The following is a 25235-nucleotide window of genomic DNA, read 5'->3' on the forward strand; positions in this document are numbered from 1 at the left end:
AGCCGTGTATATATATATATATATTTAATTTGGACAAAATTATAGTTTAATTTTATAAAAAAATCTTTATTTTTTGTCTAGAGCACTTATTCAAAAGTACACAATATTGATCTTTTCTTATGTTACATAAGAAATGAAGTTTTTAGTCATCTTATTTTTAACCTAAGTTTAATATAAAAAGATAAGTAAAATGGTGCCAGAATTTGTATGGATGTCTAAAATATACAGATTTTTTTCTCTTTGTGTTCTTATGTACAGTAGATGTATCGTGTAATAGAGAGTATCGCAGAATTTATTTAGTAACAATTTCTTCAACAACGCAATTTCTAGAAATTACTATCTACACAAACGTATAAGCTAATCCCTCTGTGGTTTTACTTCCAAAACAGTTTGTTAAAAGAGAATGGATTAAGGAATATTCTTTCTAAAAATTGTCTGCAAATACCCCCTGATTCAGGGGTAGTTGAGCAAACTTTTTTGCCGTATTTCCATGTATAAATAAACATCTTATACATCATATTACTTTGTACAATATGCTCAATATCAAGGCAATGTTGTTTCTCCTCTTCGAAGATAAATCAAAAGTATTGCAGTTAAACTATTTTATAAATAACAATTTCGTATACACTATATGGTTAGTAAGATTCACACAAATATTTGTAAACAACAAGTTTATATCAAGTTTAAAGAAATACGCTATTTCTTTCTGCAAATGAAAGTGAACACCTATTAAAGAAATGTATCATACAATCTCAGAATGCATATTACATATGACTGCTATAATATACTATGAGTCATTATAGTCTATATGTATTGATTTATCTGTGATCATGTACAGAAAGTAAGATGATGTTTTATGTTACTGGAATCATTCTTAATTCTCACTGGCAAAATTATTAAGTGAAATTTGGTAAAAAATGTTTTACAATCAAATAAATAAATTTATCATGTATGTGTGTGTTGCCAAAACAACGTTAGAGGGATTGACGAACACGAGGTTGTGCCCATTCTACAAAATCATCGATTAATACAGGCCAAGCTCCCTCTTCATCATAATTACTCATATCTGAATTAATCATAAGTGCAAAATCTAGCAACAAATTCCACGTGTCTTTTGGAATTGATCTTTTATGATGTTCCTGAAAGATGTTAATAATAAATATTTTGAGGAGATCTTGGAAGAAAGAAATTTTATGAATTTTTATGGATGAATTTATTTTAAAATAATATAAATAAAAAAATAACATTTCAAAAGAATTTACTTTAAAACAAACTTCCAAGTTTCTCACCTGTAAGAACTGACACCATAATTGAAGAAATTTGAATTTGTCATCTAATACGATGTTCCAATAAGCAATTGCCATGTCCAAATCTAAACCTTTCTGTCCCGTATTCTTCGCATAATTAAATGTGAAATGATAGAAGTCCTTGAATTTTAGAGGATCTCTTAATTCATTTTCTAAACTACCTAAACGTGCTTTTAACTTGTCTATACTATCCACTCTGTGAAAAAAAAAAAGAATTTTTGACATGGAACAAAAGCATAATATTTGGCACACTTAAATGATTGAATCAAATAATAAATAAAATACATTATTGTGTAAAATTTTAAAAATATTTACCCCAAATCCATCATGCCATTCATAAATTCTTCCTTAGTAAATTCACATTGTGTTTCTGCACGAAATTTCCATGCAATAATTAAAACTAGTTTACTTTCTGGACTTAAATTTAAATCATCCAAAAATTTCATAATACCATCTGCAGTAATTTTATTGGGTTCACTTGGATCTGCAAGTACAGTGATTATATGCATACTGGTTTTATATTAACAATGGAGTTATTAAAAACCAAATACTATTACAGAAAAGTGTTTTACCTTGATATTTGTTGTATAATACTTCCAACTTTTTTTTATCAACAGAATTTTTTGGTTCTTTATAATAAAGATCCGGATTTTGGAAGTAATTGTCGCTTGCCAGATCAAGTTTCCAATCATTTTGAGCTAAACAGTATATTGCAGTTTGTTCACCAGTTTGTGTAAATGTGATGAATTTTTTCACTTTGTCCCTTTGTGAAAATTTTAATTTATGCTGTAACAATAAACAAATGCTGTTTTATGTAACCTGTATCAGACTTTTTGCGAATGCAGATATGTATGTTACTTGCTTCATATATTGGACATATGCATAAGAGTAATATATACAAAGTACAATTCTAAAATTCATGTATCGCTATAAATAACGCTTTAGAGCATTCTTTCAAGAATTTTACTCGAAGAAGCAATTCAAAATTGCGCAAAAACACGTTTACATCATTTAAACCACACTTTTTATTGTATTAAGTTTTGCATTATCGCGGATGACAATTTTAATGTCACGTACTCAGAAACTGTGAAAAAGAAGAAAAGTTAAAATTGCGTTGTCCCCCATTGTGTCAAATGACACAAGTTTGACTTTGACGTGAGAAAAAAAAAACAATTTTTGTACGCGTTACACACGAAGATAGGTTATGCCAATTTCAAAACGAACGACGCAATCTCGGTGAGTGAATCGACTTAATCAATTGATATTACGAGCACGAATGAAAAGTCTGATTAGTGAACAATCGATCTTTTTTCAAATGCTTACCATTTTCCGGCTAATTTTAGGCCTCCTCAAAGCCAAAATATTATTCCTCTTACACTACACCTGACATGAACATGCGCATGTTCTGTGAAGGTCTTTAGAAATGCAAATACATCGCAAGTGGATGGTACCGTCGCGGGGAATGCCACCAAACGTTATCGGAGTAAACCAGGACGACGTATAAACACAGCGGGTTATTTAAATGGTTCGATCAGCCGAGCAATTGCGCGTGTGAATTCACGGCAAGTTGCATCGTATCTAAAAAAAAATTCTCGTGCGAACGTGTCGCGCAAAATATTCCTCGAAATTTTTCATTATGCGTCGAATGAAAACAACACTGCTTTTTCAATCGAGTTGAACGGTTGCGCGCATCGGTACGCCGTAGCAATCGATCTCGAGAGATATGCGTGATAAATATTCACGGACGATTAATTGTCAAATATACTGCATATTTATTCACTATGACGAGAGTTGCGTGCAGTTTCGGATGCAACACGAGTTCAGAAAGCGGTTTCCAAGAGTATAAGGATCAATAATTAACTCCGTAAAGTCTGAAAATAAATCGTAAGAAGATAACCTATGACAAATCGCGCACGAGTGAGGAGAGTGTCAATTTCACAGCTAACCTCGTTAAAATTGCTGCTGCGGATGAGGTCGATGATGGAAATGTGATTTACCGTTCGTTGGAGCTCTCCTCGAGCTCGATGAACGAGATCCCGAGTAAGAGAATTTCCTTATTTTCTTTTTTCTGTTTCGTCATGTCATTTGTCAAACTGCGAGAGTGGAAGATTTATTTGATATTTTTAATACATTCTTTTCTCTGCAGAACTTGAAGAAAATGCACCGAAATATTCAATATTTGTTACATAGGTGAAGACAGGTTTAAATATATACAAATATGGTAGGAAATACTTATGAATCGTTACCATCTTATCATCTCACCGTGACTGAGAGAGAAAGGTGCCAGTGCAAATGGTTGGCACATGTTAAATTGTCAAGGATCATAATTTTAATATCTACTGTCTTATTTACTGTGCCATTAGTTACACATTATTATTTATCTAAGGTACATATTTGAAGTAAAGAAAATAAGTTATCAATGTTTTTATATTTTATGCTAACTCTGAATCCCTTCATTTTTTAGGTAGAGGCCGATGCCCCTGATAGAGATATTTATAGAACATTTTCAACTCTTGAAGCCTTTGAAGATTTCACATCTATGAAGGCATCACAATTGAAGATGAGAATAGAAGAAATGTTTCGTATAAAACTTTCAGTCAGCAACGAATTAAGAGATCTTGGTGCAAAAAGACAAAGACTCCAAAGTGAAGTTAGTAGTCTGACTCAGAAAATAGATGAATTGAAGCAAGAGTTATTGCATCAACAAACAGATCTTGATAGATTAAAGATAAGTGTAGAACAGGCACAGGTGGCACAAAGAGAAGCTGTGGAACGGAATACACCTGAGTTGGCACTTCCTAAGAGAATATTGATCAATAGCTTGCCAGTTGTAATATCAAGTACAGATCCAAGGTCGTGTAGAATGTACAACTGTTTTGATCACAGTCGGTGTGCACTGACAAGTGGCTTTCCAGTGTACTTGTATGATCCAGATCGCTATTCCGTGCTTCATCCGGGATGGGATGTAGATGGTTTTTTGAAAACAACCATCAAACAAACATTAGGATATAATCCGCATTTTACTAGAAATCCGGAAGAAGCATGCATTTATGTAGTCTTAATTGGTGAAGCATTAAGTTCGAATCAAAGAAGTGAATTTAAATACAAAAATCCTTTAGACACTAAGAAATTACACGAACTCCCTTTTTGGGGTGGTGATGGTAGGAATCACATATTATTAAATCTTGCACGAAGAGATTTGTCTGCAGATTCTGGAAATATTTTTAACAATTTAGACACTGGCAGAGCGATTATAGTACAGTCAACATTTTATAGAAATCAGTTTCGCGATGATTTTGATTTAATTGTTCCACCAATTCTAGGACCACCTGGTGGAGATATTTGGCAAGAATGCGCGCAAATGTTACCTGCGAGACGAAAGTATCTGTTGTCTTTTCAAGGCGAGATGAGAACTTTTAGAGGTACATCGATGACACATCAAATTGATGATGCGGACATGGACTTGGAAAGATTAGCAGTTGATGATAACAATATAGATGCGTTTATCATTCAACATTTGAAGGACATGAGCAGTGGAATGACTTTGGACAAATTTTTCATTCAATTTGAGTGCATACCAGCCTCGGTAGAAAGCAAGTCATTGGAAATTCTTGATTGGTCGCTTTGTGGAACTGATTCTTCTAGAAGAGCTATATTGAAGGAATCGACTTTTGCACTGATTTTAGCTCCCAGCAATACCACATTGATAACTACTTCATCAATGCAAGCGAGATTATATGAAGCATTACGAGCTGGATCGATACCAGTTATTCTTGGTGGCGATCAGATCCTGCTTAATTATAATGAAGTTATTGCTTGGAGAAGAGCAGTTATTTTTCTACCTAAGGTAACGACCACATCATCATTACCCTTAATTTGTTTTTTTTCTTTTCGAAATCGACAATTATGAAAACTTATAATTTTAGGCTAGAGTGACCGAAATGCACTTTTTATTGCGCGCTGTTCCCGACAATGATCTTTTGGCTATGCGAAGACAAGGCAGATTAATATGGGAACGTTATATGAGCACTGCTCAATGTGTGATGGATACAACTATAGCAATAGTCAGAGACAGACTTGGTATACCTCCAATACCAGCGCCCCAAACACCCAGTCCCAGTATTTTTAACGAAAGCTTTGTGGTATGTTTTTTTATGTGATAAGGAGAAGAACACTTTAGTTTTATAATCAATATTATTCTCTTTTAAAAGCCTTTAAAATCGGATACTATCATCGCTGAACCTGAAGCTGAAGAAAGTTTAGGTCCTTTGGAACCACCGTATCCGTCTCCCGCTTTCAAGAGAAATTATACAACACTATTGATTCAAGGTCATGAACTTTGGAATGATTGGATGGATCCGTTTAATCTGTATCCACAGTTACCTTTTGACACTGTTCTCCCTAGCGATGCAAAATTTCTTGGTAAGATTGTTATTTTAAATTGTTTTATATACTGTATCTAATTTTCTTTTTTTTTTCTTGTAGGATCAGAGGTTGGATTCCGACCTATCGGTAAGGGTGCTGGAGGCGCCGGAAAAGAATTCAGCGAGTCTTTGGGAGGAAACCATCCACGAGAACAATTTACAATTGTTATGTTAACTTACGAGAGAGAACAAGTGCTTATAAATTCGTTAGCGCGTCTTTATGGTTTACCTTATTTGAACAAAGTACTTGTAGTGTGGAATAGTCCGAAACCACCTGTAGAAGATCTTAAGTGGCCTGACATTGGTGTTCCTATACATGTAAGATCAGTTACGCGATACTCTTTTATTTTTATTCTTGAAAATTATAAAATATATATTTATTATCTAAATATACAGGTTATAAAAGCTCCAAGAAACAGTTTGAACAATAGATTCCTTCCATTCGATGCAATTGAGACAGAAGCCGTCCTGTCTGTGGATGATGATGCTCATTTGAGACATGACGAGATCATGTTTGGCTTCAGGTAAACTAATTTTGCATGCCAGTCTTATTACCGATTAGCAAAACTGTCATATTCTACGTACAATAATGTTTCCAGAGTATGGAGAGAACATCGGGATCGAGTAGTTGGATTTCCTGGTCGCTTTCACGCATGGGACCAGAATTATCACAATGCGTGGAACTATAACTCCAACTATTCTTGTGAACTGTCTATGGTTTTAACCGGAGCTGCTTTTATTCACAAACATTACACATATTTGTACACGCATTGGCTGCCACAAGCAATAAGGGATAAAGTCGACGAATATATGAATTGCGAAGACATTGCAATGAATTTCTTAATATCTCATCTTACGAGGAAACCACCAGTGAAAGTAAGATATATTACGTCAACTCGATAGAGACAATTTATTATTTAAATGTTCTATGATACAAATTTAGAGAATATATTTGTGCGTTTTTCAGGTGACATCTCGTTGGACATTCAGATGTCCGGGTTGTCCAGTTTCGCTTTCTGAAGATGATACACATTTTCAGGAAAGACACAAATGTATCAACTTTTTCTCTCAGGTACAAGCGGCAATGTTTCAATTTTCAAGTTTGTTTCAGTAATTAGTATCATATTGTACTTATTATAACTGTTTTTTTTTTCAGGTATTCGGTTATATGCCACTATTGAATACACAATATCGTGCTGATTCGATATTATTTAAGACACGAATACCACATGACAAGCAAAAATGCTTTAAATTTATATAAAAAGATTATATGTATGTACAATTTTTTTTCGTTTTTTAATTATAATTGCAAAATAAGAATTGCAAGTTTTAATTATGCAGCTCACAACTTATAATTTATTGTCTAAAGTCATTTTACAAAACAATTTGTAAAACAACATTTAACAAATGTAATTTATATCAAGAATAATTATCAAAATGCTATTAAATGTTGTAATAGTACAAGGTTAAAAATATTGTCAACTATTTACAGATTAGTATATCAGATAAATTACTGCCTGTTAGTTTATATAACTTAATAATAAGGATATTTGTACATTTACAAGGATTTTTGTATATTTTAAAGAATCTCTATATATATATTTTCTCACAGTTTGTAAATCTTAGTAATCAACTTTATATTTCAGAACATCACAAATTTATTTATATAATAAAATAATGTATATATATGTATGTATACATACATATATATATGTATATTTTTTTTATTTATCATTTTTAATGTTTCTTACAATAGGCATATAACATTTTTATATTAAACATTACATATTTTTGTAGGATCAATGATCAAACTGAAGAAAACGATCAGTTTAATAATATTTCGTATATTTAGAAATTGTATACAAAGAGAGTAACTTTTATCTTTAACTGATTAATTTAAACATAATATTTTGACATATTCTTTTTATTTTCTCTTACATTGCAGGTACAAATTGATTGATTTTTTAAAATATAGTCATTCTACGTTATATTTATACGTAATATATAATAATTAATATATATTACACATAATTATGCTATAATCATGTGTAATGTACATATAATTAATGTATATATATTTACAAATTAACATGTATTATATAAATTATATATACGTCCCTCGGTATTATAAGTTTTTAGATTATATGTAAAAAAAGACTACAAAGTCATCTTCTAAACATACATATTTAGTTACTCAAGATACATTTTAATAAAGACGAACACTATTTAAAAATTCTAACAAAATTTTTTATATATTGAGATGTTTGGAAAGTTTGTCTCTTGTCATCAAAGAAGTCAAAATCAAAGCAATTGAAAACAACCTACGATATTGTAAAGATACAAATAAAATATTTCCAAATAACTCAATAATTCTTGATGACTCAAAAATTGCAATTAGCGTTAACAGAATCAAGGGTAATATCTTTACGACGAGTAATTATTTTTTTCTCGTACTATGAAAAAAGTTTTTTTCCCAGGAAATATTTCAAATTTTATTAAACTTAGTTTTTTAAGTTAGATTTTAGTAGATATATTTAATTATGTGTTTATTATAATATTATGTGCCAAAATTTTTATAACTATATGTATGTATATAATTTAATTTTGGGTGTATGTGAGTGTGTGAGATATAAAATTATTTAGTTATATATAGTTATTAATATTATTTACAATAACATACGTATTTACAATATGTTTGATTTTAAGGTTGTAGCAATTATCTCACATTCTTGTACAACGTTATCAACGAATAGAATTATACACAAAATAATTGGTTAGTGCAGCGCTATTTGTGAATGATGTAATGATTTTTGTACAGTTAATAATCAGTGTGAACAAATTACTATAAAATGCCTTTTCCTCCTACTATTCGACTTGCTAGATGGTAGTAAACGATCGTATATGAAGATGAACTAGACAGAATGCGTATATCGATTATTTATTGTTTATCGATAATTATCGATACGCAATTTTTCGATATATTGAATGTCGACTGAAGTTCGCTCGAAATCGAAATGGATCTCCGCAAGCACACGTGAGCGCCATATGACGTACTAGGTGTACTAAACTTTGGCAATGTCGAAGGAATGACGGCAATCGGCCGTCAGAAGTTTCCACAATCTCTTGGAACACAGTTCAAAGAAGGTGATTTACTAAGTGTTGCTCGGAAAATATATAAGAACGATATGATATCAGTAGGTAATGCGCACTCTTCTCTCTAACTCTACTATCTTGCGTATAAAATCTTTCACTTATTTTTTGTATAAAAATCAGACGCGATCTTAACAATCCTTTTCTCCTCTCTTCATTTGTTTAGTATAACGTCTGCAAATTAAGACATTGGAAGTGTTTCCATTTTTCTGAGAAGTTTTAATATGACAATAGCGCAAAAAAGATAAAGTATCAATATTTCTGTTTTGATTCACTTTCTTCTCGACGAGATTACAAAATAGGTAAAATATTTCTAATAAATAAAAACTTGAATTTGATTTTATCAGGGATTTCAGAAACATTAAAATAAATTTCAGTTTTCCGTGGGTTTGATTTAAATGCAGCGCCAGGTGATTGCGATTGGGGATCCGTCCCTCGAAGTTTCGCGCCAGATTGGTCTGTCTGTCGATCAATACGGCCATTTTCCGCGACGTAAGTCTCGTTCCATTTGCCCATTGGTCAGACCGTACGCCGCAATCCCATTATTTATTAAGCTCGCGCGAAAGTGTAATATTTGTCAGGTACCATTTGTCACAAGTATGAGGTGGCAATTGCCATTGAAATGTAAAAAACCAATTACATGATCGCGTGAAACTCGTTTCAATAACGGCTATTCGATACATCTGTCATTTTTTAAGGGTTTTCATTGTATCGTTTGTGTAAAATCGTATAGGTGGCCTGAAAAGATGTTGCACTTTTTTCTTAATATCAATGTTTTTAATTCGTTGAATTCGAGAGTCAAATTTTCTTATATTTAATGGCATACAAATCTTAGTTGATATTTGAACAAACCTCTTGCTAAAATAAAGTTGTTTTCAAGAGTTGTATAAAGAGAATGAGGTATAATTCTTTATTTTAAAATGTTTTTACATATCACTATGTGTATTTATGTGATATAATCTCTTAAATTGTAAATAAAATCTCATCTTAAATTGTAAACATAATACGTAAACATACATAAACATGGCAACTTCATTAGCAAGAGATATACAAAGTGTCAACGTTTCGCAACATCGACACAATTGTTTCTTTCTCTCTCTCTCTCTCTCATTTTTCTGGATGTGACTTTTACAATCGCGAGGGATCCGAAGAAAGTGCGCGCGACTTCTTTGTCACTTTGTACGGCATTACGAGCGAGAGGGTGGGGAAGCTTCGCTCGGTTCGTTCGCGCAACTGCGGTCGCATACGAGCGCGATAAGGCACCTTTCTCTTCGATAGGGGTCTCCAAGCGAGTGATACGTGCAACTCCGAAAGATCGCGGGTTCGCGCCTCGATGTCGACGTCGAGGATTCCGACGGGAAGTCGATTCGCGACCGGAAATTAGCCCCGTTCGCGTGTCCCGCTCGTTCTATTTTGCGATCGTCACGGGGAAAGCATTGCGGAAAAGGAGCAGGTAGCACGGGGTGTGTGAAACACAAAAGCAAGAGAAAGAGAGACAGAAAGAGGGAGAGAGCAGGAAACAAAGATAATGCGAGAGAGTGAGAGAAGGTGTTATTTTATACGGAGACCCAGTCAGAGGTGATAAAGAAAAGAAAGTGAAAGAAATTTTACACGAGAGATTCAAAGAAAGATACCAAAAAAAAAAAAAAAAAAGAAACAAAGAAAAAACCGAAATAATTTATCCAAGATAAAAAGAAGTGTAATATCACGTCAACGCCGGCGGTACCAAGCGCGAACTATTCTACTGATAAATGCATCACGTCGTCACGAGAAGCGAAAAATTATAAAGAACGAATAAACGCGAAATCGTTTCGGGTTTTCGTCGCATCGAAGAAAGAGACATCACCGTAAAGAAGTAAATAGTCCGCGCTGGACGCGACGCGACGCGTCGCGACGCAAACGCGACGCCGCACAACGCACAGATTGCCAATGCGCAGGACAACCTGGGTGGCTCTCCCTCTCGTGACAAGTGTTGACCGTTTCGCAAAGTTTCGCGGCTCGACGCGGAGCACGAAGGGTGCTGCGCGAAGAGGGTAGCGGATCAAGCCAAGAGAAAGAGAGAGAGAGAGAGAGAGAGGGAGAGAGAGAGAGAGAGAAAGAGAGAGAGAGCCGTAACGCCCGTGATGGGTGTTTAACCTCGCGAGGAACAGATAGCGATCGACACTTCCACGGTGTTCCCACGTCTGCGACGACCACGAAGACAACGATAACAACGACGAGGAAACGACGACGACGAGAGTACGCGGTGACATCACCTCAGCGATGGTACCTTGCGGCCTCTGCGACGATAAAAGAACACCAACCCCTACGGAGTGACAGCACAAACCCTTGTCGTAGCTGTCAGCTGGGGTAACGGTTGTCGTGGGTGTGTAACTGTCCGCTCGGGGACGATCGACTACGTGGGCGTCGCGGAGGCCGTTACAGGATCGCCGAGAAGCGCCATTGTCGTGTCGGCTGCCACGTGAATCACGGGCGAAAGACGAACCCGAACTTTTCCGGAGCAAACGATCAAGATCGAGAATATCGTGTAGCGATCGAAAGCGGACACGTCGTATTGGTGTTTGTCGAATGGACGCGCTCCGTTATTTATCGAGCGTATATCTCAACGCAAACGCTCAACAAACTTCAGTTAACGCGACGACACACGCACCTCGTGAATCTCGTGATAGCGATTGGGATGGCGCATCGTCTCGCCGCGGTGTCCGGGAGATAACAGGAATCCGATAAACGACGGTCGACGTGAAAACCACAAGGCGCTTGTGGTGCGCGCGAAGATCGAGTCACGAAAGTGGAAGTCCTATTTATCAGCGGCGGCAACCCAGTGACCCGTTTTCGTTTTCAATCGATGCGGTTCCAAAGAGTTTCGAAGGATCAGGGACAGAAGGACGCAGCCATTATCTAGCGGAGTCCAACGGGTAATCGTGAACAGTTTAGTGTGTGGAATCGCGCGCGTTAATTAGAGTTCAATTCGTTCGACAAGTTCGGGGTTACGTTACAGTTGGCTTGGTGTGATAGCGCGTTTTTTTTTCGGAGCGCGAAGAAATCGAGGATTCGTCCTCCGGTGAGGTTGCGTGCACGCTCGCGAGGAACGCGTATCGTCCGATGGTGCATTCGGGCAGCGCAGCGCGTGAGGCCGGGCTGCAAGAGAGAATGCGAGAGCCTCCTCACAGCCTGTGAACATGATTTGTCATACACATGCGACGGGTGGTAATCGTACGACGAGAGACACCGACGACGACGACGAGGAAGACGACGACGACGACGACGACGACGACGACGACGACCACGACGACAACGACGACGACCACGACGACGACGACGACGACGACGACAACGACAACAACGACGAGGAGGAAGAGGATGATACCCGCAGTCATGCCACGAGCACTCGGTGCGCTCGCATGAGACTAGCCCGAATACTGCCCGACTATCGCTCCTTCGTTACTCAGCATCGGTGTCAACGGCGACAGGAGAGCAAGTCCGTAACGTGTCGGACGTCTCTCAACATCGCGTCTAAGAACGTCCGCCGTATCTTGTTCCGGGCAGAAGAGGCCACGCCGAAGTCATCGACCACGACGGAGGAGGTCTCGCGTCGCGATTGGCGCGCTCTCCGCAAGCTGCGAGTGCAACGTACGAGTGCCGAGTCGACGACGACGACGACGACGACGATCGCGCGACGACCGCGACGTAATCCCGGTGCGCTCGCGTTTCCGCGTCGCGGTGCGGTGGTGCGGTCAACGGGTGTCGGATGACTTCCCCAGGACGACAGCCGTGCTTCGTAGTCGTAGAAGGTTATATCCGGTTGTTGTTATATCCCGCGGCGAGGAGCATCGTAGAAGAAGCGCGCGGAGGGAGCGGCCCCATCGGTGTAACGCTAACGTCTCGTCGACGTCGACGTCGTCGGTGGTGCGCCGACTTGCTGCGACCTATCCGCGTCATACCCACGTCGCATACCCCGTGCACGCGCGTACATCGCCACCGCCGTGATGGCGGAGCTACCTCAGCCCGACATGTCGCACCTCACCCCCGAGGAGAGGCGCATCATAGAGGGTGTTTTAATGCGCCAAAAAGAAGAGGAGGAGCAGGATCATGAGATTCTGAGGTACGTGATTATTTCAATGATTTATCGGCGTTTGTTTAGACAAACAGTCAATTATTGTGATCTTACATAAGTGTGTAAATATCTGGAAAACCGTCTCTCAATAAATAATTTATTAAAAGTCAAACAAATTCATGTGTGATTGTGTTGTAAATTTTTCACACATTGTTTTTTAAAATCACCGAAAGCAAAATGCAAAAATTAATATTTATTTGGCAAACATATTTTTTTTTTAAATTGCGATATAAAAGAGAGTTCGCTTTTCAACTCGGTATATTTATAAAATTGCAGTATACAAAATCAACCGAGAAAACGTGTCCGCAATTTTAAAACAACGTACGCGTGCAAACTTTTTGTCGCAATATCGGCGTGTGAGACTCGCAATGTGAATTCGAAACCTATCGCGATGAAGGTATTGTTTTATAAGCAGAACGCGGGCTTTCACACGGGTATTTAGGACTCTCTATTGCACCGGATATTGTCAGGCTGGTCAAATGACTGTAATAACATTCCCGTGTGTGCCGTGATGCATGTGGTCGATATTGTTCGCTGACCGTTTGGTAATTGTGGCCATTTTTATGCGGCTCCAACCCATCGCGATGAAAAAACGATAAAATTGCGTCAAATAAAAACCATTGTGAGAGCACATAGGCGGTTTATTAAACTTAAAACAACCTTCATTTTCTGGTCTAGAAATATTTAACGCGTTAATTGTTTCCGATATGCCGCATTCAGCAAGCAAATTGTGCGCTTGAAATATTTCTATCGCTCTTTTTAAATTAACGCGGATAGTTGGAAAATTCACACGGCATAACTTTGACGTGCGATTTAAAAATCAAAACGGGCGTGATTTTGCATTTTTTCATGCGCCCACACTTTTTAACTCGTTCGTTTTTAGTAAACAAATGACACTCGAACCGTTGGTATAAAAAACTCAAACAAGAAAACGAGAAAATTACGAAAATTAATTAAAATAAAACGATTTCGAAACAAAGAACAGAAGAAATAAAGCGACATTTTTTTATATTCGCAAAATTTACGTATTTAAAATTATACAAATACACGTGCTAAACGACCTAAGTTTAATTACAGCCAGCACTGTTTATTTTTAGCGCGACTGACTAATTAGAAATAATCGTTAAGGTCGGAACTTTCGACCGAACTCTTAAATGTCATCGAAACCAGTGATAAAGAAGAAGTAATGGTCAGCCGTTTAGATATATGTAGCGACGCAAAAGTGAGATGTCGTTTAAGCTAGTCGTTACCGATAACCACAATTGGTAGACGGACAAAATGACAACCGATCGATCGGATAAAGGTATTTCTTGACCAATGAGTCCGCTCCGGCTCGTTTCACCTATTTTCCCGGCTCACCTGCTCATTAGTCCTTGACCGCTTTACACCTACATCTTCCATTTATGTATCCGCGGCCCTGCACATGCTCCCGATTATCGCGCGCTCTCTCTCTCTGTCTCTCTCTGTCTCTCTCTCTCTCTCTCTCTCTCTCTCTCTCTCTCTCTCTCTCTCTCTCTCTCTCTCTCATCTCTTTTGTATCAAGTGGTCAGAAATAAAAACCGCTTATAATTGTCATCGACGTCCGCAAATATTCTCGCCCTTGTGTGCCGCCTTCGCGAAAAAGAGTTTTGCGTCTTATACGAGAGAACGCGATCGTGTTGAAATCAACATCGGCGACGTACATACGTTGTACGTACGTCGTAGTGTAAAATAACGTGCACAGTCGATTGATTGGTCTCGCCGCTAGGCCGGCGATAAAAATAGTAAAACGGGCGATCGCGCGCGCGAGAGCTGAACGTGCTCCGCTTATCATAGGAGGCGATGACTGACCGGCGACTTGAGCGTGCGTAATTGCGCGGATAGAGACCGGCGTTTCTCTCTCGCGGTAGCTAACAATAACTGAAAACGAGGAAGAGGAACAGGGGGTGGGGAAGAGGTGGGCGAGCGTTGCGCAGTAAACAGGTTTTATTGACAGGTCGTCGTGGGCCGAGAAAAAAACGGGAACGTGAGAAAGAAGGGAAAGAGTAATGAGGAAAGCGTGCTGCGCCATACCGATGCGAGATCATGTAATGTAGACGACAAGTACGTGTAGGGACGCATGCAAAATGCAAGGCGACGAGCTTTGACGTGGCTTAGTAACGAGCTGCTGCAGCTGCATAGGGTATGCACGGGAGCATGCAGCTGCCGTCCTCGTGGACGGGGCGTGAAAGCGGACCGGAATGGCACGGTAAATTCTTAGGGGTTGAAAGATAACGCTCGTTTTCGGGGGCGGATGGGTGGCACATATCCGGTTGGGCGACGGAATGAAAAGGGGCGCGAATATATCGGGAGCTTCTTGACGCGAGAAAGACTAAGACCATTCCGCGCGTCAACGCATGAAACTTTATGCCCGGCATTACGTCTCGTTTCGCTAATTTATCGCTCTCTAATTTCGAAAATAAATGAAACGATCTCGTACTACAGTCGGAAGAATAAATATTCGGAAAAACCATACGCGCGGAGTTCGAGCGGAAGAGAGTTTCTCACACACACGGAAACTGCGAGGAATGACAACGAATGCGCATTTCGAGAAATCGGAAGTTGCTCCGCCGTTCGTTCCATTACTAAGTCACCACATTATCGCGCATTAACGTCTCGTCTTTGTTCTGTTTTATAGACACGCGCGCACGATCTTACAGCTTTCGTGCAATTTCAAGATGCGCTACTACATCTCTCGTAATGTTTCCTTCTGTCGTGAATATTCGTCCGTGTTTTTGTTGACGTCCAACATGAAAAAGTACGTTACGTACACAATAATAATATTTTTATGATATAATAGAAAAGAAAAAATTAGATCTCAACTACATTTTTTTTCGTTTTTGAATTTTTTGGACATAGTTTCACAAGTACGGACATTGTTTCGAGATATCTGAAGAACAAGAGAGAAACATAAAAAAAATTTATAAAAATGAAGATACGTGTCTTCTCGATGTGCACTCTCTCGCTTCTTTTTAATTCCTTCACGTCGAGAGAAAAACAATTTCTTGCCGCGACCTTTGCACGATCGCTCGTAACACAAAAGTGAGAAAGTCTTGAGCGACTCTTTGTCGAGTGTGATCACCGTTGCGTGCGCGACACACTCGATTATCGATAAAGTAATTAGAGAAATAAAGGCGGATGCGGTGCGCCCCTCGTGTGCCGTTGTGACACGACGCGCCAGCTTTTGTTCTATCGACAAACTCGAGATTTAGGTTACGGTGTCAGGATGCGTAGCGCGACTGTTACCTTTTATTTGACAATCGGTCAAGGATAGGAAAGTGTGTAACACTAACGCGTGGCATCTTGACATTGATCAACAAACAAAAACGTTTTGCTGATGCTGAATCTTCATTATTTTACCGCGTGCTTCTCAACGCAAATGGCTCGACTCCCCCTAAGAAATTCTTATGAAAAACATGTCATCAATAATTAATAAATTATACAAATTAAAACACTATAAAAAAATATCTAATCTCTAGAAATAATTTGACTCGTAAAAACACTTCATAAAATTGATGTCACGAACTCGATGTGTGTGAGTGACCTCAAAATTTTGTTTGTCAACGAAACCGGACCTAATCGGGATTTTATGTCTGTACGATATGCTGTAGCCACTGGAACGGAATCGGCACGTAATGCCAACAACCCCATCGGTCGGCGGTCCGATTCGTGCGCGATCCAAGAGGAGCCAAACCCTAAAAACTGCCGCACCGTGCCAAGTGCTCGTGTTTTTCCTCTTTTCAGCTCCACGACAGTGGTTGCAATTTGTCTGTCGCACGAGCGGTTCTATATACAGAGCAAAAATAACATGCGCGCATACATACGTACGTGTAATATCAGTTGGAAAGATGGCGCATATAGATAAGCGGTTTCCTTTAATTTGCTGATCGAGCCTGAGTTTTCATCTCGTTCTATCTCGATGCGCAAATCGTTCAATGGAAAAGGGACACATCGCGTCTCTCGGGCACGTGTGTATACGCGAATTAGGTTGTCCGAGCGGTGAATAGCGATTCAGTGATTTTAATGGTCACGCGCTTTAGAGTAGGTATAAAACGAAAGCCGGTAATTAGAGAAGCTCTCTCTGAAAGCGGAATGGACGCATGCAAACAGTGAGAAGGATCGAGCCGATCCTTTGACACGACTGTTTATCCGACTGTGGGCTCTCGCGATATTTAAAACGTCGAGTCCATTGTACGGGCGGTGTTTATTTTATCCCTGCAGGGTTCATTAATTTTGCTCGCATTCCGCGAGAGAGAAAGCCCTTCGTGCAATTAGCTGACGGTGAGATATACAGAACAATGGATGCGGTTGCAATGGTCGAACGGATGCGAAATAAATGTGATTAAATTTAGTTTCGCGTTATTTTTCAACGGATGATTCTGTCGCAATATAACTGTCACGCGGGACCATAAATTGCGATTTCTTTTCAACGCGATATGACGCGTGTTGTGCGTCGAAAGCGCAATCGTATAAACCGACAAATAAATATTACACTACGTTTCTCGAAGCTTATCCTCCGTTCTAAAGAAACTCAAATAAAAAAAGAGAGAGCGGAAATTTTTTAATTCAAATTACGTAAATAAATCGTTGATGCAACCGCTTTAATCCATCCAGTAGATATCGATCGACAACGGGCCGAGTAGTAACGACGCACTTTAATAGAGTCGTCGGCTTAATTTCGAGCGTGCAGGACACACGGCTCCCTAAATTGGCTTAATGGATGTGAGCGGGAGCGAATAGTGTCGCAATAGAACGACGACGAAGACGGCAAGAATGACGTCGGGCGTCGTCACGTCGCATTCAGGAAGAGATTGCGACCGCCCGGGCGTTTTCAAGACGCGATTTACAGAGTAGAAATAAATCTACGGGCGTTATCTCACACACAACGAGATTTGGTAGAACCGTCGGACCAGTCTCTGCAAATGGTAGAATTAGGATTGACAAATTTGACCGCTGTCCTTACGGGATGTAGTTGCCATATCAGAAATAGCCGGCGATTTTCTCACCTCTATCGATGTGTGAATTTCGCCGGATATTGAATGCGACAGTGCTTTATAGTATTTTTAACGATAAGAAGCGAGAGAATGGAATTTAAAATTTGATACTTTTTGTTTCGTTAAAATTCTAAGTACTTTTCTTAGTTATTAGTTTCAAATTTTTGAACAAATTTCACCTTTTGCCGCGCGTGAAAACACGTCCAACAAGTAGTAGCATTCAACGCAAGAAAGGACGGAGAAAAAATATGAAAATGGGATATGCGCACACACACAAGCACGGGGATTAAACTGCGTACTTTAATATTCACTTTTCGAAAGTTTACTTTCTTATAATAGTTTTCTCATCTCTGTGTTTCCAGGCGAAAGCAGGATGAGGTGCAAATCCTCGAAGAAACAATACGTATGCGCTCCGAGATACACAAAAAGGCGGGAGTGGAGCTGAACGCCACGTGTCACATATGCCTGAAAACCAAGTTTGCCGACGGCGTCGGCCACATCTGCAATTACTGCAACATCCGGTGCTGCGCACGCTGCGGCGGAAAGGTCACACTACGGTCAAGCAAGGTAAGGGAATCCGAAAAAGAGGAGCGCTCACATAAACGGACGGAAAAATCGTGCAGTCAGATTGATTGAATTGCCGCGAGTACCGCGTTTCCTTCTTTCTTCGTGCTATATACTACCACTCGGCATCACGTATAGCGAAACCTTTCGAAGGCCTTGACGTAAAAAGATCACACGGAAAATAAAAATAGAAAGATATCCATCGGGGTATGATGCGCGGCAATCAAGTTGATATTAACGCGTTTGATGTAAAATGATAATACGCCTTCGTTGAGGCGATATATTTCTCGACGGAGTGTAATGGGGAAATTGGTTTTAATAAGACAACGGGTGTGTAGCAATATAAAATATAAAAATTATATTATCACGCGGATAGTTAAAAGCAACGTATTCAAAGTGTGGAAAATAAAACTCATCAGGCCCGCACTGCTCTCGTAGCGAACTCGTGAACGTAGAACAAAAATATAGTATAATAAAACCAAAAAAAAAAAAAAGGACAATATTACCGTATTTTGCAAACAGTCAATTTCTTTTATTTTAGTTTTAGTTTAACATAATATTTTTAAACAAAAAAATAAAATCAGGAATAAATTCAGTATACGCGTCAGTGAGAAATTATCGAGTTCGCGTAAATCTCTCGCGAACGTGCGAGCGGATTTATTGATCACAGATATGTGAAAATATGAAAGCGTAAATCAATACCTTCTCCCGTGATGAAGAGCGCGATTCAAAATTATGATACGCGTATGAATCGCACGGATATACTTATACCTTTTGCATCCGAAATTATTAGATACACGTGCAGTAACGTATCGCCGTTCCGCGAATTAGTCTCATTATCGAAACTTTCGCCTCACCGCCGACCTATGTTTCGCGCAACTCCTCTCTCACTCTCTCTTTCATATTTCAAACTCATCGGCGTGAATGCGGAGCGAATCATTTCCCCCTTCAGTTTATAGGCGGAATTTTGCGATTACCTTATTACGTACGTATATGCACATACAACGCGACAGCGGAGATAATGTACGGAGATAACTTCCGATTTGTGACGTGGGTAGAATTTAGCGGGCGGATAGCGTTATCGAAACGTGACACACGAGCGGACAAGAATGTGGTAGGCGGCAGCAGCCTGTAAATGTCAGCTTCCTGGAAACAATTAAGAACATTCATATCGTAAAAGATGATAACCGGCTGTATAGAGCATCAGACGGGGGAGGTAGATGAGCTCAAACTTGGCATATACGTCGGAATAATTGACCTATAGCGAGCGTGTCGTGTTCATCTCCTTGCCGGTAACACCAATTAACCGTTATCGTTAATGTGTATACCGTCGGTGGGCGTAATGCCGTCACTAAATAGCCGTCGTCGCCACGCGCGTATGTTTTCTCTCTCTCACTCCGTTCCGCATTGGAGAAGAACGTTTTCTCGTTCGCGCAATTTCGGACGGATTTTCATTGATGGAGATGAGAGATTAACGTCCGGTTAACGTTAGATGGACCGAGATCAAGCGCGACGAATAACGGGGAATGGTGGTGGTGATGGAATGAGCGCGCGCGCGCTCTTAAAACTTTGCTTTATATCTGCCGCACATCTATCTATCTATCTATCTATCTATCTATCTCTTTCTCTCACGGTGAGAGATCCGCAGATTTTCGCAAACACAAAGGCTCGTCGAATTTGCACTCTGTTCTGTTTCTAACGCGATTATCTACATTCGCAAATATTATTCTTATTCTCGGTATCGGTTACGTTCTATCTTCGCGCGATATTACACAGTATCGATTTAGCGAATCGTCTGTCTTTTCCGGACATAATCCTGTGCTAAATAGAAATAACATTTTATTGATTTTCATACGACGCGGGATAGAACTGCACTTTATACCCCGCCACGCTGTGTGTTATCATGTGTTTCAATGCAAGAACGTGTGTGACATATAGTTATTTAATTATGTTATTCAAAGATCCCGGACACACTCGTGTATGAGAGAGACTACGTGGGAGGGACAGTCGCAATTCCTCCGTCGCGATTCTGCTGAATATAAATACAGATGTTAATACACACGTATACATGTAAATAGAAATGTAATATTAGATCTCTTCTTTATTTTTAGCCTGTAACTCTGATTTCTATATCGATTATCGCGTTATCTTCTGGTTTTATTTAATGACCCAGTTTCATGACGAGCTAAATTACGAATTTAATATTGAAATGATTATCAAAAGGAAATTCAGACAATATTTCTCGATACATGTGAAGCTTATACGTGTGTGTGTGTGTGTGTGCGCGCGCGACGTTTCGCGTAAAACTCTCTATACTACGGATATATATATAATAGCTTTTATCTTTCGCGAGCATCTCTGCATCTCTTTCATCCCTTTCAGCGCGGAGACAAAAACTCCATTTTCCGGATTATTAAAAGTAATCCGAGCGCCGAGAGATCAATGACGCTCACACGAGCGCGCCCGCGTAAAATTTAACAGGCACGGAAATGCCGGGCGCGCATAAACGTATAGACAGGTACCGGTGTAGACGGGGGATGTTTTGTAGTAAACCCCGGAGTTGCGCGCACACGTGCGCGCACACGTTACGCACGCACGCTTCCGTCATGGCCACACGCAAGTACGATGACAAACGTCATCGTGAGCGAGCGTCGTTACGACGTACCATCGATCCGCGTGTGCAAACTATGTGGGAGTGCTATTAGGGTGAGAGTGGAAAGAGATGTGTGTCTTTTTCTTCGAATGAACGACGGATCTTTTCCCCTTGCTCGCGATCGGCCATTTAATTGCCGCATCGTCGTCGCAAAAACAACGAAATTACAGCTGTCTAATGTTCCACGTTCAAAGCGAATCGATATCGGTCGCCGTATAATACGCAACCCTCGCGATCGCGCTTATTATGTCTGTGTATGTGTTGTCGTCGTCGTCGTCGTCGTCGTCGTCGTAGTCGTCGTCGTCGTCGTCGTCGTAGTCGTCGTCGTCGTCGTCGTCGTCGTCGTCGTCGTTGTCGCCGCCGCCGCTCGTCGCTCCACAGTTTCTTTCTTTCCGCTCTGTTCTTTTTTCCGTTGTTGCGGCCTGGACTCTGCGTGGGAGCCTATGAATGGGGCGCGTCCCTGCGTGACGTCACTCGCGGCGCTGGTTTACATGGAGGGAGGGAGTAGAGGTCGGGGATCGTGGGTGCGAGGGGATGGTCGGAGAAATGGGTGGCCGGGCGGTGAGACGTTGGGCGACGTGCCGGGGGTACATGACGCAACATATTGATCTAAGTTTGGTAGGGAGGGTGCGTGGTAGACGAGCAGGAGAAAGAGAAGAAGAAGGAGGTGGGGTGAAGACGAGAAGGGTGAGTGGGCACACGAGAAGAAGGCAAAGGCGAAATAAAATATACGTCATCCATCAAATCTACGCTTGTCTGAGACGAATTTTCTCAATGTGTGCGCAATTTTATACATATATGTATATATAAATATACACCTGTGAGATATGTACGCCGCGCCTTTCTCCCGCGTTGTAGCGGCATCAGCGGAGACAGCGGATAGACACCGAAGTCCTTGTTTGACGCCCGCCGCCGCGGCGAATAGGTGGGATTTAAGCGGGGTTGAGAATAGAGTAGACGGCGAAGATGGGAGTTTCGAAGTGAGAGATACATCGCGAGGGAAGATCTAGGATAACAAGATGTGGGATATCATGAACAAGCGATTTTTACAATGACAGCCGTGGCTCGAAGATCGGCGTGAAATTGTTAAACAGAAGCGATATTTTTTGAAAAAATATATTTAAAACAAAAGAGAGAGAGAAAAAGTTTTGCGCACATACGCATAATTTTATTTATTCATGAAATGAACGTTTTAATATATTTACCTAATTTTTATTTACGCAATCTCATTAATATATTCATCGCACAATCCTAATTATAGTAATTATACAATTAAAATTATATTTCTTTCAAGTTATCGTTATTTGTCTCATTTTCACGATAGAGCTAATTAAAAAAATAATTAGCTGCATGATTTGAAAAACTGGAATTGTTGCAAATACGTGCGAAGCATTCTGGTTGAAAAGAAAAATAACAGAAAAATCCATAATACTCAAATGGCAACTGATACAAAAAAAAGTGACATAATAAAACTGTTGATAGCTGAGTACGCGTGGTTTTACGAGCCATTCTGCAACCATTTTGTTTATCTACGCTTTGAACCAGCGGCTCTTTCTCTGGAAATTATCGAGCATGTCGGACACTATATGTCCGATGATATACCACGCTTGAAACGCGACTTACCACGCGCTCCCGCAGTACGAAATCGGTTGTGCCCGAATACTTTATTGTCGCAACTACGGACTGTAACGTCGAGAAATCACCCCTGGGAGGTTCTGTACTGTTTACCAGGAAGTATCGGGGTAGTTTCGAAAATATATCGCGAACGTATGAGACGATACGAACGTATGTGTTATTAAAGGACTTGTTTCGTCCTTTTGCATCTTTGGTATATCTATGAGCTTTATCCATTATAGGGACCATTGTATAATTTCGATTAACGCTATCTCTATCCTATTTTGCTTTTCCGTCTCACAAAGATGTCAACGTTAAAAATAGATTCGTACGATATCGTTCCGTAGTTCTGTCGCTCATGATTTTCTACGGTCGCTGCTTTTCTTCGCTCGAAAAGATTGGGGCGGACGCCGTAATATATATTGCAATGATCAATACATATATATACACACACACACACACATACACCTTATTTACTTTCATAGTCCCCTCGATGTCGCTAGGATATTTTTTTTTTCCAGAGAAGTCTGATAAAATGTCTCTTAGAAAAAACACGATTTTAAAACTTTGTTTCGATAAAATTAAAAAAAATACAAAATATTAATACGAATAAAAATTTGTTCTGTAAAATTATATATTTGACAGCAGCTTTTATTCAATTATTTTTTCTTTGTGTTTTTTAATGTTTTATTACGCATCTCGAGACTCTTGTAAACAAATTTTGTTAAACGTGCACACTCGTCTTTAATTAAGATATAGCAAACGATCGAAAGTTCGCTAAGAACCCAGTACTCTCTCGTTTTGATTTGCGGGGCAGCAATCTGTCATCACTCAACTGACTCTCGCCGCCGTGGAGGAGCAACGACTCGGGAGAAATACGACTCTCTCCTCTCGTTCTACATGTAGGACACCTGAAAAGTTTTGCTAGACAAAGTATATAAGCCCTTGACGCTAATACGAATCTATGCCTCCTATCGGCGGAGAGATGCAAAAGTGCAGAGGTCAAAGTTATTAAAGGGAAGTAAGTAGGCGAAATTGCGTTCGTAAACTTTTTTCCTCGCGATCTTCGTCGTACGAGGACCAGTGGGATTTTTGAAGTCTTTGAACAAGAGACACGACAATTTAGGCGATTGTAATTTATTGTAATTTAATCTTTTGCAATGATTTTTCAAATTTTAGAGAAAGAGATAAAGAAGTTGTTTTTTTTCACGTGATGAATGTTATGTTTATCTCTTGGTTTAGCATTCGAATAATTATTACGGATAATTCACTGACAATTGACAGTGGCAAAAGATAATGTGCGTTAATCTTCGCGAGAGTTCTCCCGTTCGTAGCGCCATTTGAAACTCTCCCAATTTCGTGTGTGCAAACTGATTTCTAAAACGAGAGAGCACTTTGTAATTGCGTCAGCTTGTTTCAAAGGCTTGGCCATCATTTACGAAAGCCGGGCTTGTGCACGTTTCTCCGTTCTACGTACTTCGTCCGTATTATGCTCGAGCATGATTCCGGGTTGGTCTTCCAAAGTGCCTCGATACGATGCCTTACTGGTAGCTTTGCACCCGGCGCGAGCTCCACTCCGGTTTAAAGGGTGGCTTAAGTACGGATGTCATTCTATACAGAGACGTTGTTGTTTCAACCACCGAAATCCTTTAACTGTTATTAGCGTCGTGGTCTATTTCTCGTTGTTTACTCTCTTTTTTTTTTTGTTGCGACCATGTATGTTTTCTCATCCATCAGGTGGTTGCCGGCAATATAAAGATAGTCGGTGTGCGATATTTTTTTGTTTCCTGACTGTGTCTCTGTATAAATGTATTTTGTTTGAGAGAGAAACAACGTTTTGTTCACGAAGGCAGAAACATGTTGAGAGTTTGGGCTCGGTGACTTACATGGTTTTCGGTTTATTTCGAATTGATCGAACAAACAAAAGTCGAAACAATAATGTTGCAATAATACAAACGTTTCAATACAAGAAAGAATTACGTGAATCACCGGTGAATATTACGTGTCGTGCATCGTCGACGTCGTAGTGACTTATCGGATTGACTTGTACGAGCTCGGTTATCGATCGTTTTCTCGTGTTCCGAGTATCGAGACGTCGTCGTCGTCGTCGTCGTCGTCGCTGATGACGATGTCGGTGTGTCATCATTGTCTGCCTTGGCTGGCTTCGTACTCGGCGTCGTGATAAAGTAATCTGAATTAATTGGCCCCTAATTAATTAATGCAAATCACTGGCGCGGGCCGATCCACTAAATTAATGGACATTTACGACTGAGCACGTAATGCTGTAGCACAGCTCTCTTGAATCGTCGCGCGAACCGACGAGCGCGCGATACAGCTCGAGAATCTTCATATTTTTTTTCTTTTTTTTTTGCGAAAAGTCGAAAGGGAGATAAGCGT

General features: G+C 39.7%; 3 protein-coding genes across 6 annotated transcripts in view; 2 read left to right on the forward strand and 1 right to left on the reverse strand.

The window, feature by feature from the left end:
• Positions 1 to 7: 7 nt before the first annotated feature.
• Positions 8 to 2718, reverse strand: LOC109853836 (DCN1-like protein 1). Its single transcript, XM_020426345.1, has 5 exons — positions 2631 to 2718; positions 1880 to 2093; positions 1623 to 1791; positions 1290 to 1503; positions 8 to 1139 (listed from the first exon to the last, which is right to left on the reverse strand). The coding sequence occupies exons 1-5, from the start codon at positions 2631 to 2633 to the stop codon at positions 975 to 977; spliced, it is 765 nt and encodes a 254-aa protein (XP_020281934.1). The 5' UTR covers positions 2634 to 2718; the 3' UTR covers positions 8 to 974.
• Positions 2719 to 3255: 537 nt separating this feature from the next.
• Positions 3256 to 7371, forward strand: LOC109853827 (exostosin-3). 2 transcript variants are annotated; one of them, XM_020426334.1, is made up of 11 exons: positions 3256 to 3347; positions 3454 to 3693; positions 3772 to 4900; positions 4994 to 5154; positions 5234 to 5449; positions 5519 to 5729; positions 5793 to 6049; positions 6128 to 6255; positions 6331 to 6607; positions 6699 to 6803; positions 6888 to 7371. In XM_020426334.1, exons 2-11 carry the CDS (start codon positions 3526 to 3528, stop codon positions 6990 to 6992), a joined length of 2757 nt encoding a protein of 918 aa, XP_020281923.1. In that variant the 5' UTR covers positions 3256 to 3347; positions 3454 to 3525; the 3' UTR covers positions 6993 to 7371. The 2 variants fall into 2 exon arrangements, with proteins under 2 accessions (XP_020281923.1, XP_020281912.1); XM_020426323.1 differs by having other exon boundaries at positions 3772 to 5154.
• A 5251-nt stretch (positions 7372 to 12622) lies between these two features.
• The window catches only part of LOC109854169 (regulating synaptic membrane exocytosis protein 2), a 55333-nt gene continuing 42720 nt past the window's right edge, over positions 12623 to 25235 (forward strand). For all 3 annotated transcript variants that reach the window (XR_002250188.1, XM_020427007.1, XM_020427016.1), the window contains exons 1-2: positions 12623 to 12983; positions 18370 to 18574. Coding sequence is in view for 2 of the 3 variants with exons in the window: in XM_020427007.1 (XP_020282596.1) it covers positions 12868 to 12983; positions 18370 to 18574 (321 nt within the window). In the remaining variant the exon portion in view is untranslated. The remainder of the gene's footprint in view (positions 12984 to 18369; positions 18575 to 25235) is intronic.

The sequence above is a fragment of the Pseudomyrmex gracilis genome, unplaced genomic scaffold, assembly GCF_002006095.1.
Source record: "Pseudomyrmex gracilis isolate BER0280 unplaced genomic scaffold, ASM200609v1 scaffold_2, whole genome shotgun sequence".
Lineage (NCBI taxonomy): Eukaryota > Metazoa > Arthropoda > Insecta > Hymenoptera > Formicidae > Pseudomyrmex > Pseudomyrmex gracilis.